The sequence below is a fragment of the Nicotiana tabacum genome, chromosome 6, assembly GCF_000715075.1.
Source record: "Nicotiana tabacum cultivar K326 chromosome 6, ASM71507v2, whole genome shotgun sequence".
Lineage (NCBI taxonomy): Eukaryota > Viridiplantae > Streptophyta > Magnoliopsida > Solanales > Solanaceae > Nicotiana > Nicotiana tabacum.
The window spans coordinates 211,616,499-211,634,392 of record NC_134085.1 but is presented as its reverse complement, the minus strand read 5'-3'; the positions used below and the strand labels follow the sequence as shown (position 1 = coordinate 211,634,392).

The following is a 17,894-nucleotide window of genomic DNA, read 5'->3' as shown; positions in this document are numbered from 1 at the left end:
TAAAGTTATAATCACTTTTATGTCCAAAATTGAATCTCAACAATGCAAATTTCAACAGTGTTCGAAATTAACAGTGTTTGAAATTTCAACAAAACAACAGCGAAATCAAACCTCTAGATCTCCAGATCTCCAAACCTAGATTAGAATTTTCAGCTAAAATTCAGAAGTTTAGCTCCGAAATCAAAATCAAACCAACAGCAAAATCAAAATCTGGAGAGAACAGCGAAATTAAAATCCGAATCAGCATCTTCGATCTGTTTTTTCACACTTACTGCTCTTCAATCAGTGGAAATCTCAATTTTGTGCGCTAATTTTCTGAAATTTTGAAGAGCTTCTGCATTTTTCCATGTTTGTGCGCTAATTTTCTGAAATTTTGAGCAGCTTCTGCGTTTTTATACGTAGGGCATTAAAAGCGTGGGTAGTTATTTTGCTACTGTCGTTTATTTATTAAATGGGTAGGAGTTGTAATTATTTAGTGGGTAGAATTCTTTAATGGGTAGGGGAGGGTAAATAGTTTCAATTTTATAGATAGTCCTGTCTTTTCCCCGAACTAATAAACGGATAAAAACTTAATAAATTAACCCCCAACGTGACAAGAAGCCACAATAGAAAAAGGTGACTCTTAGTCACTTTTGCCAAATCGCCACAGTATAGCATAATAATTACTAAGGCTTAAAGTCTTAAATAAGACTTGTATTTTAAACATTAACCATTATCCAGAACAAAAATGGTTCTAAAACAACCATATGCTTGTAAAAAAGGATCCATTCGTCCCAAAATCTAGCTTGAAACTTTGTAGCTTCATCAAAGTAAGGAGCTTCATCAAAGTAACGTCCCAAAATCTAGCTTCATCAAAGTAAAAATCTTGAAAGCCATCTTCAAAAACGTTGGAACAAATTTTAGCTTAAATCCATTGTTCGCTCATAAAACGTTAAAAGCAGAAAACCTACGTTCCAATCCAAAGTGTACATTTCGTCCATATTTTGCAGAAGCAGATTCGTTCAAATAATTCAAGAAATAGGTATGTTAAGGTCGTCCCTTCTTTCTTTTGACATGGTCCAAATTATACAGAAGAAACGAGCAAACATATAGTTTTCATAAATTACTCTATTCGTAGAAATATTAGGGGTATCTATATTCTTGATTCCCCATGAAAATTATTATTATCTTCTGTTCATGGGTCTCAGAATAATACACAGTTTAAAAAGTTTATTCGAAAGAAATATTGAAATTATTACGTATTTTTCATGCATTTCACTCATTTATACATGTGCATTGACCCATGACCAGATGGTGTTATATACACGTATATATGTAAATATATGTATATGGGATATGGGAAAAGGTTACGGTGTTATATACGCACCACCACCTGATCAGCTAGTATATATTGAAGATATTGTCCACAGTGGCCGAGACGATATGATGGTATGCCCTCAGTGGCTTGATGATATTATGTACACCAATACCTATGCATGGCACGACATTTATACGCACGTGCACGACATCATAAACGTTTCAGAATTTACAAAGTTATTCAGCTTTAAAGATGTGTTTCCTTATTCCATGTTTCATCTATGTCTTTTACGTACAAATTTTCATGCCTTACATACTCAGTATATTTTTCATGCTGACGCCCTATTTCACGGGGCCTGCGTTTCATGCCCGCAGGTGCAGGTAGGCAAGCTGACGGTTCCCCTTCTTAGGATCCCTGATCAGCGAAAGTTGGCGTGCTTCATTTGATCCGGAGTTGCTTTTGATTTCGGTACGATACGTTTTTGTGTGTGTGTATATATATATATATGTCTCGTCTTTGTACATTTATGTTTCTGTTAGAGGTCTGTGGACAGTATGTCTAGTTGGGTTGTATGTGGTCTTGTCGGCTTTCAGTTTTGGATGTATGGTTGTCTATAGCAGCCTTGCCAGCTCGCCCACTGTATTTTGTATGTATACGTACATATGCCTTGATGACAGGTTTCCTTCACGTATGTTATTTTCGCAATGCAGCAGATGATATTCAGGTTCATATCTTAAACTCATGATTAGGGGTGTTTGACAGGTAGGACTCAGGCACCCGTCGCGGTCCATCAATTTGGGTCGTGACAGAATCCTATTAGAGTGTTTCTTTGTCTCGTAGATTTGCTGTCTAGACTTCTCATCTCCCCTTTCTCTATTTTTTTAAAAGATTTATTTAAGAGAATATGTACTTCACAAAATCTACATATAAACTTATAAAGAGATTCATATTAGTAAACTTCAGTAGGTAAACTAAAATAAGGAGAAGAAAGGACGTAACTATTCGAAAAAGTAATCAATGATATTTTTTCTCTTTTATTTTAAAAATATTATACTAATACGTATATTATATGTAACGATCCGACCGGTCGTTTTGAGCTCTAGCGCGTCATTCAGTAGTTTGAGGCCATGAGCAGCTTCATTCCAGATATTATGGCTTGTACGCATGGTCGGAACTGAATTTTGGAAAGTTCGGAGTCGAATTGGAAAGAAAATTTTCATTTCGGAAGCCTTAAGTTGAAAGAATTTAGCTAAGATTGAATTTTTTAGTAGACGACCTTAGAATCGGAATTCGAAGGTCCTAGCAGATTCATATGATGATTTCAGACTTGGGCGTATGTCCGGATCGCGTTTTGGAAGACCCGAAAATGTTTCGGCACATATTGTGGAAGTTAGCATTTTTGGAAGAACTTCATAAGTTCGAATTTAAGTGCATTTCAGTGTTATCAATATCCGTTTGGGATTCTGAGTCTGGAAATAGCTCCATATGGTGATTCAAGTATTTGGAGCACATTCGGAAGTAGATTTAGAGGTTCGTAGGTCATTTTGGGGTCATTTGGCGAAAGTTAGAAATTTGAAGGTTTTTGAAGAGTTTGACCGGAAGTGGACTTTTTGATATTGGGGTCGGATTCTGATTCTGAAAGTTGGAATAGGTCCATAATATCGAATGTGGCTTGTGTGCAAAATTTAAGTCAATCGGACGTAATTTGATAGGTTTCGACATCAAATGTAGAAGTTTGAAGTTCTAAAGTTCATTAAGCTTGAATTGGGGTGCGATTCATGATTTTGACGTTGTTTGATGTATTTTTAGGCCTCGAGCGAGTTTGTATCATGTTTTGGGACATGTTGATATAATTAGTTAAGGTCCCGAGGGCCTCTGGTGGATTTCTGAAGGTTAACGGAATGAATTCCGGACAAAGAAAATTGCTGAAATTTTCTGTTGCACAAGTTGTTCGCCAGAAAATTTCTGATACGTGGAGTCGATTTTGGAAGCCCATATCTTGCAATCTATAAGGAATCTAAAAATTTGCAAAACATGAAAGTTGTAGTCCTTGCATTTTAGTTTCTAGAAAGATAAACCATTCATCATTTGAATATATGTTCAGAAAGTTATGATCGATTGAATGAAGGCTGGTAAAGTTGCTTTTCAATTTCCCAAGAAATTTCTAATGCGAGGAGCCTACTTTGGAAGCTTACATCTCGAAATCTATAAGGAATCTTAAAATTTATAAAACATGAAAGTTGTAGATCTTTGATTCAAATTTCCAGAAAGTTAAACCATTTGTCATTTGGACATTTGTATAGAAAATTATGGTCCATTGACCTAAGGCTGATAGTAATTCATTTTTGCCCGAAAATCAGGCAAAGTCGCATTTCATACATGCGACTTGCCTAGGCAGAATGCCTAAAAACAGGAGTCAGCCATTTTTTACTCATTTTTGAGTTTTGAATCTCAGATTTAGGTAATTTTTGGAGCTTTTAGAAGAGGGTTTCCACCTAGCACTTTGAGGTAAGTAATTTCTACACAACATGAATTTAATACATAGATTATGGGTAAATTAACATGTAAAAATTAGGGAAAATCAAGGGTTTAGATGAAAAATCTAGGTTTTGGATAAAAATGAGATTTAACCGCGAAAATGGTTATGGAATGGAGTAGAAATCATATATTCTTGATTCTTAGGTTATGGGCAACAACTTTCTTAAAAAATTACTGGAATCCGGGCACATGGACCTGGAGATGAATTTTTAGGAACTTTGCATTTAGGGTTGGGGATTTAGTTTAATAATTAGAATATGAATTCTTGAGCATATATTGACTAGTTTTTACCCCATTTGAATATTTTTTGGATTGTTCGACTCCGATTTGGAGGTTTGAGCGCATTCTTGAATTGGGATATAAGCTTCGGAGCGAGGTGAGTCTCCTTTTTAATCTTGTAAGAGGGAATTGTTCTCAAAGATGCAATAATTGACTATGTGTAATTATTGTGGGGGGCTACGTACACACGAGGTGACGAGAGTCCGTGCGTAGCTACTATTATGCTTAAGTCCGGGTAGCCTAGGATCCAAAAGCATGCTTTACTTGTAAATATTTGTAATCTTATTGTCAATTTAAATGCTTAAAACATATCGAACTTTGTAGATAATTTTCTAAAAGGCTAGACATCGTTTTCTGAACTTTAAAAGAGAAATTGTTTTTCCTTGAATAATTGCTCCCTGATGGATTCTTGATTGATTGTTTGTTATTTTTATTTATATTTGACCGTGTCGCATGTGTGATTCGCGAGCGGGGTAATAGATGCATCTATGGTTCGCATCATTCGACCCTCTGGCAATGCATAATTTAAATATTGTTGGATCGAGCCGTGTGACCTCGGCATGATTTGCGTATGCTTGTTTTGCTTGCCTTGACATTTATAAATAATAATATTGTCTCTCTAGCCTGAGATAAATTGATAAATGATGAAACATAAATTTTGGAAATCTCTTATTATTAAAATAATTGTTTACCTGCTTCATGCCTATTGAGTTTGAAATCACTTTATAAAAATCCTTGATTTATATTACATTATTGGTGTATCATTATTGGACCATTAGTAAGTGTCGAAGTCGACCCTTCATCTCTACTTCTTCGAAATTAGACGGGATACTTACTAAGTACACGTTATTTTTGTACTCATGCTACACTTGCTGTGCATTTTTGTTGCAGAGGCACATGTATCTCTAATGGTCTAGTGGGAGTAGCAGCATGGTGGATACAGAGACTTAGGTGGGCTGCATTCCTCGAGGCGACCCGCAGCTAGCATAGTCTCTTTCAATGTATTGTATTTACTTCCTATCCAAATTGTATTCCGGGCAGTTACTGTACTTTATTCGATTTCCTAGTGGCTGCTCATGCACTTATGACATTGAGTTCTAGTATGATCATGGAATAATTTAATATTAAGTTTGTTAAAGACTTCATGTTTATTTCTGTGAATTTCATAAATTATTGTTTAATATATAAAGAAAATGATTTCAACAAATATTAAAATAAGAATTTAATTAACTTTTTTGTGTTGACTTGACTAACAGTGTTGTATAAAGAAATTTTATATTTTACCGACTTCAATATTGCTACTAATTTTCTGGACAGTTTTAACTCTATTGCTGTTTTGTCTGATGAGTCATTATAAGGAATCTTCATGTAAATTTCCTTCCCCTTTCTTTGGGTTATGATGACTTCTTTATGCAATCAAATACCCCATAGGTTCAACCATGATTGATGCATCTAATTGTCATGTAAATTCGGGTATCACTTTATTAATTTTAAAAACTTGTGAATTCAACCACTGATGCATCTAATTGCCTTCTCTATTTTACTCCTTTCTTTTTTAGATGTTAATTTTCAGAATTACCCTCTGCGTATGGTAAATGTTCTTTCTTCATGGAAAACTTACTGAAATAGAAAGTTATAACGTTCTGAAAAAGTAGTAGAGCTTTAATTCCTTATAAATTCTTATCTAATTGTTCTGCTTTTTCATTACTTGATTTCATAAAAGACTTATTAGGAGATATACCACTGCAAAATTTTCCCGGTTAGGCAGGAATAACTACCTAAAGAGTCTACTTTGAGGAATTAAGTAACGCTTCTATCCGAGTAGTTATGTGCTCGTTCTTGTCTACAATATTATTCACCTTTTGCTGTGTTGGAAAGTCTCAATATAGAGAAGGAACTTACCTAACAGTCGTAAATCAACTTCGTAAATTGTATAGCAACTTCTACTGAATTATTTTGGGAGCTGAATTAGCTCGCATTCTAACTTTTCTCTTTTGGGTCCATTCAGCATTAAAATCCTACGTTTATTTCCCACCACTTTTGCTATAGTTGAAATTCAAGACTTAGCACCATGCAAGTTAAGAGTGTAGACCAATTCAAAATCTTTCCCTTATATAAACAGAGTTAAATTGTTCTAGGCATCTCATCCTCCTCTAGCAAACTAGCAATCAGCAACTCCCTCAGTTGTAATAGGATCTCTTTTAATAAATCCTCTCGAAAAGAAGAAACTTACTTAAAATCAAAGACAATGGACAAAAAATTGTGCATATTTGCCTTTGTTGCTTTAGCCGTCGCAAGTTTGGTGCAAGACACGACAGCCCAAACGGTGCATATGTTTGGGGACAACGTAGGTTGGACCATTCCGAACAATGGCACGGCAGCTTATACAAATTGGGCTGCTGGGAAAACCTTCAGGATTAGTGACACTCTGGGTACACTATGGGATAACAAGTTGAGGAGATTGTCAAGCTTCCCATTTATTATACTATGATAAAACCATGTTTAGTGATATTTTGTGAGTTCAGTAAAATTATAAGTACGTCTTTTTGCAATCATATGTGCAGATATTTTTTTCGGGTATGTCTTCTGTTTATATGTCCCTGTAGTATCGCAAAATATAATCTAAAATAAAGTAAGGTGTATAATTCTGAAATAATTCCTACCAAGCATGTAATCATGTTGACATAACTTTTACCATGGTAACTCATGTAAAAACTTACTTGCACAAGTATTTTGCACTAAATCATTGAATGCAAGAAATAATATATTACTTAATCATGGTTAAGCGATAAATATTTAACTGTTAATGTTAAATTGTTCAGTTTAATGTAAAGACATGCGGAAACAAATAAATATTTGAAGTAAATTACATGAATGAATCCTTGAGTTCAAAGATTTTTGGCAAAATGGCTTCCTGCCCACTTAAACTTATAAGGCTTTTGAAAGTCGATACACAAACTTTGGACTTTCTCATTTGAACACTCAAACTCGTGAAATCCTTAACTAATAAACACATTTGACCCTTGACCCTACGCGGGTGTATTACATATTTACAGACGTGTCCATCCAGTCAGCAAATGACCAATGAGATTGTTACACATCAAGGGAAACAAACCTCATAGATGTGCTGGAATAAATTTATTAATTTCTACTTTTTCTTCTATTTCCCTTATTTTCTTCTTCACCATAGCTGTGCAACTTTTACCTGATGGGGACGGAGCAAAACGACGTCACCAAAAACGATGACGCTGCCTGAATCGTCCAACATCTTTGCAAACTCCAAACCCTGTTCTCTGTTGCTACAAACTTCACTACAGATCTCAACGAATTTAGAGTACGAAATGGAGTTCATCGGCATATCTCTAAGTCTCAATCTCACTTTCTCTAACTAAGAAAACCTCAAAATTTTCCTAGCATCATTCACTGTAATTCTCCCCATCGTCTCCCCTGGAAAATTCGTTGTCTCCGTCGTCGAAGCCGATGGAGCTCGACCTTCAAATCTAGTCCTTTTTCCGGTAACATTCATAGACCTCAATTTTTCTTTCAATTTATCTCCCATAGGAATTGATAAAAATTCCGGCAGTCTAGCTGCATGGTTGATTTCTCTTTTTTGGAGGAACTGACGGAATAAGGCGGAGTCAATAAACCTAGCCACCATTTTCTTCTTCTTTTTTGGTTTCCCTTATAGTTTTTTTTATTTTTTATTTTACAATCTTTATAATGAATAATAACAGATACACGCGCCATTTGAATGTGACTTGTACGCATTATGTCCACGTAAGATAAGCTACCGCCACATAAGCATAGTCAATGGTCAAATGTGTTTATTAGTTATAGGTTTCACGAGTTTGAGTGTTTAAATAGGAAAGACAAAAGTTTGTGTATCAGCTTTCAAAAGCCCTACAAATTTAAGTGGCCAGGAAATCATTTCGCCAAGATTTTTGGTACCACAGTTTTGGTTCCTAAATAGTAATCCTCGAAGGTTTAAGAAGATTATAAATGTAGCGTTCTCAGGGATACTTGAAGATTTTAGCCTACTTCCTGATTTACTCTGTCCCATATTAGTTGCTTCATTTATTTTAAAACAAAAAATTGTCTGTAAAATCCAAAATGATCATGTATAAACTAAAGAAATTTTATATTTTACCGACCTCAATATTGCTACTAATTTTCTGGACAGCTACACAATATTAGTTCCCCACTAAATACTCCCTCTGTCTCGATGAACTAGCCTTACTAACTTGCATTCTCTGGAACAGAAAAGTTAAACTTAAGAACATATCACAATATTGGATCTTTAGAGACGAATTTAAAATTATATACTGTTAGAATGCAAAAAATAAGCTAGTAACTAAAAAGATATCACATTAAGTTTGAAACAGATAAAGGGACAATCAAATGCATAAAGCATCCCGCATTTATGTAAAATTTGGAAAAGGGTCACACCTTATCAATGAGTGTGATGTAGATAGTTTTGCCCTAATACAAGAATTAATGACAATATAAAATAAAAGTAGTTTATATTATTTTGAGTTGTTAGTAGCAGGAACATTTGCTTCTAAAGGTTTCCGAGCCAATCAGAACATAACTCAAATACAGGGACAGAAAATTAGGGTGAGTTTGGCTTGAAGGAAAATATTTTCCTAGAAAATGTTTTCCCTGGAAATGTTTTCATGGAAAATGAGTGGTTTTATCACTTATTTTTTCTTATTTGTTGGTGAGTGAAAAATGTTTTCTGGAAAATATTTTCTAGTATTTGGTTAGAGAGTAGAAAATATTTTTTATGTTACTCTCCTCACCCCATTCCCTAGAATAAAATATTTTTTTGTTAAAATGAAAAAATATTTTTTTATATCATGAAAAAATAATACTCATTTGTTGAAATAAAAAAAAATCTATCTATAACATGAAAAGAAAGTACTATTAATAATATTTTTATTTAGGGTTGGGGTGGGGCGGAGGTTGGGGTTGGGTCACGACCTAATTTCTCCTCTGTTGGGTATCGTGATGGCACCTAGTCTTAAGGACTAGGTAAGACTAATATTTACGGAATAATAACAATAATAAATAACATTTAAAAAGTTTCTGAAATGGATTCTTTTTACAATAAATATATACCCAAAACCCGGTAGTACAAGTCATAAGTTCTACAGAATTTGCTACAACTTCTAAATACAACTGTTTGAAAATGAGTAAAAACAGTTTGAATACAAAGTAAGAAGGTGACTCTGAAGCCTGCGAACACAGCAACAGGTTTACCTTGAGTCTCCTCAGCAAGGATTCACACAACTACTACCGATCAATACCTGGATCTGCACAAAAAAATATGCAGAAGTATAGTATGAGCACATCATAGCGGTGCCCAGTAAATATCAAGACTAACCTCGGTAAAGTAGTGACAAGGACTAGTCAATACACCCACTGATCTAATAAACTGAACAACAATAAGTATAGGAATGACAGAACATGACATCTATCTTAGGACTACGCTATATGGCTAACAACATAACAACTGCAATAAGGAAGGAAAAACAGTAAGTAATAGCGGAACACCATAATAAGATCTAGAAGAATGAACGGAAACATAGCCCAAATCCAAAAATCACAATACAATAAAGGTAAGTAGTAACTCAGCAACTGCAATAGTTTTCACATCAGGTCTTAGCCAACAAACCCCAATAAATTAGTCATATCCTTCAAGTGTAAACTTTCACCCGTAAGTTTTTAAATTGAGGTCTTTAGGTTATAATACTTTTTAATAAGAAATTCTCTTTGAAATATACTTCTTTCAAATAATAATCTTCAAACATAGTTCTTTCAAGATAAATACTTCTCTAATATAAACTTTTTAAATAAATATCCTTCAAACATAATCCTTTCGAAATAAATACTTTTCAAATATAAGCTTTTCAAATAAATATCCTTCAAACATAGTCCTTTCAAGATAAGTACTTTTTAAATATAACTTTTCAAATAAATATCCTTCAAACATAGTCCTTTCAAGATAAATACTTTTCAAATAAATATCCTTAGAGTATAAGTCACCCTGTGACACCTAACCATAGAAGATTAGCAGCTTTGAACACAAATATAACGACAGGGGATCTCCCAGGATACCGTCCTATAGTTCCAACGTAAATATGTCGTGCTGGGGGATCTCCCGGAATATCGTTCCGTAGTCCTAAGTAAATATGCAGTACAAGGGGATCTCCCGGAATGTCGTTTCGTAGTCCCAAGGTAAATATGCATATAGGGGGATCTCCCGAAATGTCGTTCTGCAGTCCCAAAGTAAATATGCAGCGCAACTAACAGAGATAACAACTATAGCACTACAGAAACCTCATACATCACCACAACAAGTACAAACACAACAATGACAGTAATACAAGGTACAATGAGTATATCAACTCAAAAGCTTTAAATCACAAAGAAATGGTAGATTACATTCACAAGGAATAACCACAGTAAAGAATGCTAGGCGTAAAGAGAACAGCTTAACAAGGAAAAAAAAATGTAGCAACGATTCCACAATATTCAAGTCAACAATAAGAAGCCAACGCGAGTCAAATAGTTCCAAATAAAGGCAAGTCAACTAAGATATAGGTTATCTAAACTCCTTTTGAGGTTGAGCGATTACGAAGGATATTCAACAATTCAATTAAAGATAAGCAGCAGAGGATAATCATAACTCAAATTAAGACTAAACAATTATAGAATGAGATGATAATAATTTCAATTAAAGATAAGCAGTCATGAAAGCATAGCATGGCGATGGAGAGGTAAAATCTTCAGTTAAGTCAAATAAGATTAAATTAGACAGTAAGAGTAAATCATAAGGCAATTATTTCTAATTAAAGCACATAGAGGTGAAACTAGCAAATATGAACACAAACGTATCAAGAACAACTTCATACACAGTGAATACAAGGACCTAAGAACTCTAAAAGATCAACTTCCCACAAATAAGTACGAGCACGCACTCGTCACCTCGCGTACACGGACTACAATCAACATAAAGGACTCGAATCCAAAAGGGTTGTTCCTCCACACAAAGTTAGGCAAGATACTTACCTCGAACCGCTCAAATCAATCTGAAACCACGCTCTTGTCATGAGTATTCAACTCAGAATGGTCCAAATCTAATAAATTCAATTGCATAATGTAAGTATAACTACAAGTAACTACTTTAGCTAATGAATTCGAAGCTAAAGCAAAATAATAGGAAAAATGCCCAAAAAGTCTTTCTGGGCCCATGATTTGAAATTGGGTAAAAGTCACAAATTACGAACACTCATTCACGTACGAGTTCAATCATACTAGTTTCACTCAAATCCGACTTCGAATTGACATTCAAATCCCGATGTAATGACCCGGCCGGTCGTTTTAAGAATCAACGCCCCGATCCCATATTAACTGTTTTTTCTGTATTTGTTTCTACTATTTTGATTTGCCGGGATGCTTGGTTTTGAGTTTCGGAGAGTTTTGGAACACTTAGTCCCTAAATGAGAGTTTAAGTTTTAGAAATTGGACCATAGTCAGAGCAGTGTGAAGACGGCCTCGGAATGGGATTCTGTTGGTTCCGTTAACTCCGTTGGGTGATTTCGGGCATAGAGGCATGTTCGGATTGTGTTTTAGAGGTCTGTAGCTAATTTAGGCTTGAAATACTGAAAATTGAATTTTTAAAGTTTTCGGTTCGATAATGAGATTTTGATATCGGGGTCAGAATAGAATTCTGGAAGTTGGAGTAGCTCCGTAGTGTTGAATGTGACGTGTTTGCAGAATTTCAGGTCATTCGACAAGGTGTGATAGACATTTGGATCGAAAGCGTAATTTGAGAGTTCTTGGAATTCTTAGGCTTGAATCCGATGTAAAATTGGTGTTTTGATGTTGTTTTGAGCGTTCCGAAGGTTGGAACAAGTTTGAATAATGTTTTAGGATTGGTTGGCAGGTTTGATTGAGGTCCTGAGAGCCTCGGGTGTGTTTCGGATGCTCAACGGACTATTTTTGGACATGAAGAAGGATCAGATTTTTGCTGGTATTTGTTGCAGACTTTTCTTCATCGCGATCGTGCAAGGAGGATCGCGATCGCGAAGGCTTAGATGAGGCAGAGGGAAATTTTGCTCTTCACGTGAAGATGAATGCGAACGTGTAGCTATGGGCAGTGCTGAATCGCGAACGTGTGGGCTAGGCCGCGTTCGCGTAGAAGAAATAAGGCGGCAGTGGATTTTAAGTGTTTCTCTACGCGGTCGCGTGAAGCCAACCACGATCGCGTAGGTTTGAGGGAGCTAAAGCATCATGTTCGCAGACGGGGTTCCGCGTTCGTGTAGAGTAAATCTGAGGCGCGTGGTCTTTGCTCTTCACGATTGCGTCCGTACGTCCGCGATCGCGATAAGGAATTGCCTTGGCAGAATGTTTAAGTTCAAAATCGAGGGTTTAGCCATTTTTGTGAAAACTAGAGCTTGGGAGCTCAAATTTTAGCAAGGTTTTGAGGAATTTTCAGAGATATCGACTGGGTAACGATTCTAAACTCCTTATTGCTTGTAACCCATTAATCTAAACATGAATTCATCATTTAATTTTGGAATTTGTATGAAAATTGGGGGAAAGTTCTTAGACTACAAACTTGAGTTTTGATTGGGGATTTGACATTAGATTTGGATAATTTTGATATGGTTAGACTTGTGAGAGTATGAGGATTTGAAAATATAAATTTGACCTGATTCCGAGATTTGTGCCCGAGGGGCATTTTGGTCATTTTACCTAATTTCGCGTATTAGCTTAGAATTTGTGTGTAGAATCAGTTACTTGAAGTGTTATTTACATTATGTAATTGAATTGAATAGATTTGGGATATTTCGAATTGAGTACTCGTGGCAAGAACGTGGTTTCGAGTTGATTTTGAACCGGTTCGAGGTAAGTGGCTTGTCTAACCTTGTGTAGGCGAAACTCCCCTTAGGATTTGGTATTATTGATATTTGAAATGCCTTGTACCTGAGGTGACGAGTGCGTACTTGTGCTAATTGTTGAAAATCCGATTTTTCATTAAGTAATTACTATTATGTTTCTTTTCTTGTTTATACTACTTGCAATTTAAGCCTGTTGTTAGCCTAGGAAAGCATGTCTAATTGACTTAATTGTCTTACTTGCTCAAACTGCCTTATTTGGATTACGTGCAACATGCTAGGTTAGAAATACATGTTTTCCTTAGTATGGAACTTGAATTGAACTGTGTATTTTTCTTGTTGTTGCTATGTGTTTACTTTGGGACTACAGGACGGTATCCTAGGAGATCCCCTTGCATGTTTACTTTGGGACTACGGAACGGTAATCCGAGAGATCCCCCTGCATATTTACATTGGAACTACGGGACTGTACCCGGTAGATTCCCCCTGTACTGGTTATTTACATTTGGGATTACGAATCGGTATTCCGGGAGATCCCCTCGCATTTTGAGTTGGATTACGGGATGGTATCCCGGGAGATCTACTAGATATTTACATTTGGGACTACAAGACGGTATCCTGGGAGATCCCCGGTTGTTATCTTTGTGTTAAGTTGTATTTCTTTCTGTGTTTACTTTGCCTCAGTAGTAGTTGTTGCTGTCCTTTCTATCATGTGTTACATTTACTGTTGTACTTAATTATATTGTTTTGTTCTATGCTGTTAAACCTTATATTTTATTTACCCTCAGTAGGAGACCTTCCTCATCACTACCCGATCGAGGTTAGGCTTGGCACTTCCTGAGTACCGCTGTGGTGTACTCATGCCCTTTCTACGCATATTTTTCATGTGCAGATCCAGGTACTTCGACTCAGTCCTATCACCCTTAAGGTGAGGTGACTTTCCCAGAGACTTCGAGGTATATCTACCGCGTCCGCAGACCGAGGAGTACCTTTCTATTCTCTCTTTAAGTATTAGCCCTTCTGTACTTATTTTGTTAGACAATCTAGAGTTAGAAACTGGTAGACATTCAAAGGCTTGTGGTTTCATGAGATTCAGGGTTTTGGAAAATGTTGTTAGTTTCGAGAGTTGTATTATTTATGCTGGGCGGCATCTTAAATACTGTTTCGTTCGGTTATTTTGGTTTTTAATTATTTCTTCCGCAATTATGTTTATTTTCCGAAATTGTTAGGCTTACCAAGTCGTAGATACTAGGTGCCGTCACGACAATTCACGGAGGGCGAACTGGGGTCGTGACACCCAAAAATTTATTTTATGAAGTTTTTACAATTTTTCCCAAATTTTCACCTCAAAGTACTAATAAAATGATGAAATCATTGATATATTCATGTATATTAACCAATCCGAGTTAGAATCACTTACCTTGATTAATTTCTTAAAAAACCCACGAAAAATTGCCACAAACCGACCTCCCTAGGTCCAAAATGTGAAATAATGCCCTAAACCCCATTTATATAGTGCACTCTCTGAACTCCACTATCTCCGCGAAATTCCAAGCGCGACCGCGCCTCCCAGCTCCTGCGGTCGCGAAAAAATGGTGCGGCTGCACTGACAGGCTTTAGTATTTTGGTCATAATTTTCACTACAAATGTCCAAATGATTATTTCTTAACCTTTTTGGCAATGAGATACGAAGGGCTACAACTTTAGTTTTTGAATCATCTCAAATTTTCTTGTAGATCAAAAGATATAGGCTTACGAAATCGGACCAGCGGATCTACAGAACTTCCCCCGGAATGCGGCCGCGGCCAAAATTATGTGGTCCACAAAATTATGCCAAGGAGCGCAAAATTAAGCCGAGGACCGCTAATTCAAAGCACCATAACCATGTCTGAGTTCCGGTAATGCCCGGACTCGCTTAAAACTCACCCCGAAACATACCTGGAGCCCTCGGAACATCGTCCAAGCATACCAACAACTTCTATAACCAAAGACCGGACCTGCTCGAGGTCTCAAATTATATCAAACCATGACGAAACTACGAATCGCACCATGAATAAAGCTTATGAACTTTCAAATCTTCAACCTTCTAAAACTCGTGCCAAAACATATCAATTCAACCCGGAATGACGCCAAATTTTGCAGACAAGTCCCAATTGATATAACGGGATTGTTCTAACTCTCATAATCGCATTCTGACTCCGGTATCCCCAAAGTCAACCATTGGTCAAACCTTTCCACTATTCAACTTCAACTTTCGACGAAATGCCTCGAGTTACCCTACATACCTCCAAATCCAAATCTGGACGCACGCCTAAGTTCAAAATCACCATACGAGGCTGTACAAGACCTTATGCCGCCGAACGAAATTTGAATTCGCAAAACGAGCGACCGGATCGTTACAGGTAGGGTGGGGTGGGGTGGGGTGCGTAGGTGGGGTATGGAGGTGGGTTGGTGGGGATGAGGGATAGGGTGGGGAAGGTTGAAAAAGAGTTTTGGAAAATGTTTTCCCTTCTCTTGATAGGAAAAATATTTTTCTCCAATTGGAGGAAAATGAGTTCATGAGAAAAATATTTTTCAAAACATTTAAGCCAATCAAACATGGGAAAACTAAAAAATATTTTCCTTCGTACCAAACACACCCTTAGAGGAAAAAAATATCTAACTTTAATGTAACTAGTTTTAGTATACGTGTCTCACATGTGTTGCCTAGTGATTATTATAAAATTTATATTTAAAATTAATAAAACTAAAATAAGATTAAATACCATAAATTTAAAATTAGTCTAAATTCTTTCTTAAATATAAAAGTGAACAATAAGAATATTATCGTAATTACTAATTTAGAGTAACTCGAACTCATCTTTTTATTTAACCTCTACCATAAAACGTCAGAACAATAAAAAAACTGGTATTTAACTTGTAAATATAGCAAAAAATTCCTATAATTAAAAATCTCACCAATACAATACAGTGTCTAAAATATATCATTAATGTTGTTCATTTAGATAAAAGTTCATTAGAGACAAGAAGAAGAAATTTAGGTTATATGTTAAAGGAGTAAATAGATGTTGAAGATAGAGTATTAGTTGAAGCAGTGATAATTGTAAAAATTCTCACACTCAAATCTACAAAAAGACTTAGAAAAAAAATTGTCATCACTCAAAATCCACTAAGGGTCGTGATGGCGCCGGGCGCCACTGTCAGGCAAGCCAACACCAAATAACCAGTAATTTCTCATTTTAAATATTTCTGAAATTCTTTCTTTTATACATTAAACAATAAATAATAAATTTTACTGAATGAATAGTGATACCTTTAACAATCTTAAAATACCGAATAGTCTCATGGACATCTCAGCCCGATATATATAATATTAATACGACGTGCAGCCTGATCCATAATACATATATATAATCCTCACCATTAGGTCCTCAACCTCTCTTAGTTATTAACCTCACAGCCACTTGGGTATATCAATGGAACTCAGCCCAAACAGTTTTCATGTATTAAAAAGTAGAGTGATAAACCAGATTTAAACAATAAACGAGTAAAACATGATCGGGGGTATGCTTTCAAAACATTTAGAGACAAATAGTAAAAATGCTCCCAAGGATTTAAACAGGTCGGCACAAGGCCTCAAGCATGGTATACAACCCAAAATACAGTATCAATCTCTAAACTACGGAATATCATACGATTTTAAATCAAATACGCGGCTTAATAGTCGCTACGGGGAAGACCTAATCACAATCCCTCCCGGTGTTGTACACCCACACGCTCGTCACCTAGCATGTGCGTTACCTCATTTATCAAAACAATACGAAATATCGGGGCTTCATACCCTCAGGTCCAAATTTACAATGGTTACTTACCTCAAACCGGATGAAATACTACTCTGCAATGCCTTTGCCTCTCGACTCGTCCTAAACTCACGCCGAATCTACCCAAAATCAGAATCATAACATTAGAATATGCTAAGAGAATGAAGCCCATGCGAAAATAATCAAATTATACCAAAATTTTCGAAATTGGTCCAACCCGACCTCCGGGACCACATCTCGATATTTGATAAAAGTCACATCAATGGAATCCTTATCCTCCTACAAGTTCATAAATATCAAGAATACCAAAATCCGACCACAAATGACCCCTCAAATCCCTATATTAAGGTCTCCAATTTCCAAGCCCTAACTCCCGTATTTTAGACTTCAAATCCCCAAAATTTCATGTTTAATTAAGTAGAAATCACAATAGGATCGAGTATTAAGTCCATAATTCTTACCTCCAAGAAGCTCTCTTTGATTCCCCCTTCAATCTCCCTCAAGAAGCTCCAAAACCGAGTCAGAAATGGTGAACTTAGGCCAAAAATCGCGAAAATGACCTTTTAAACATTCTGCCCAGCGATTTGAAATTCTTCTTCGCGAACGAGGTCAACGCCTCGCATTTGCGAAGCACAAACTTATGTTGACCACTTATTCATTTATCGCGAACGCGACACCCTGTACGCGAACGCTATGCCTTAGCTTCTCAACCCATCGCGAACGCGAAGAACAACTCTCCAGGACCCCAGTTGCTCACCTTTCCTCTAAGCGAACGCAGCACCACCCTCGCGAACGCGATGCCCCCTGACCTCAGCCCTTCGCGAATGCAGGACCACCTTTGCGAACGCGAAGGCCAACTCTACTGCCTCACATCCTAACCCTTAGCGAATGTGGGACATCCACGAAGGCCAAAATCCTGCAACACTAACAATAGTTTTTTTGCAACTTTTCCCAATATGAAATGAACCGTTCACCCACCCGGAACTCACCCGAGGCCCTCGGGACCTCAACCAAACATGACAACATATCCCATAACCTCATTCAAACTTGTTCTAA

General features: G+C 36.5%; 1 protein-coding gene across 1 annotated transcript; it reads right to left on the bottom strand.

The window, feature by feature from the left end:
* Window positions 1-6,881: 6,881 nt before the first annotated feature.
* Window positions 6,882-7,772, bottom strand: LOC107788848 (calcium uniporter protein 2, mitochondrial-like). Its single transcript, XM_075256557.1, has 3 exons — window positions 7,513-7,772; window positions 7,320-7,425; window positions 6,882-6,914 (listed from the first exon to the last, which is right to left on the bottom strand). Exons 1-3 carry the CDS (start codon window positions 7,770-7,772, stop codon window positions 6,882-6,884), a joined length of 399 nt encoding a protein of 132 aa, XP_075112658.1.
* Window positions 7,773-17,894: the final 10,122 nt, after the last annotated feature.

Bases quoted from the DNA above. Each gene is read 5' to 3' on its own strand.
- LOC107788848 (XM_075256557.1), bottom strand. From the start codon at position 7,772: ATGGTGGCTAGGTTTATTGACTCCGCCTTATTCCGTCAGTTCCTCCAA. The intron at 7,426-7,512 runs GTTTTCTTAGTT...TGAGATCTGTAG, and splicing joins GATGCTAGGAAAATTTTGAG to TGAAGTTTGTAGCAACAGAG. The intron at 6,915-7,319 runs GTAAAAGTTGCA...TAACATTAACAG, and splicing joins TTTTGCTCCGTCCCCATCAG to TTAAATATTTATCGCTTAAC.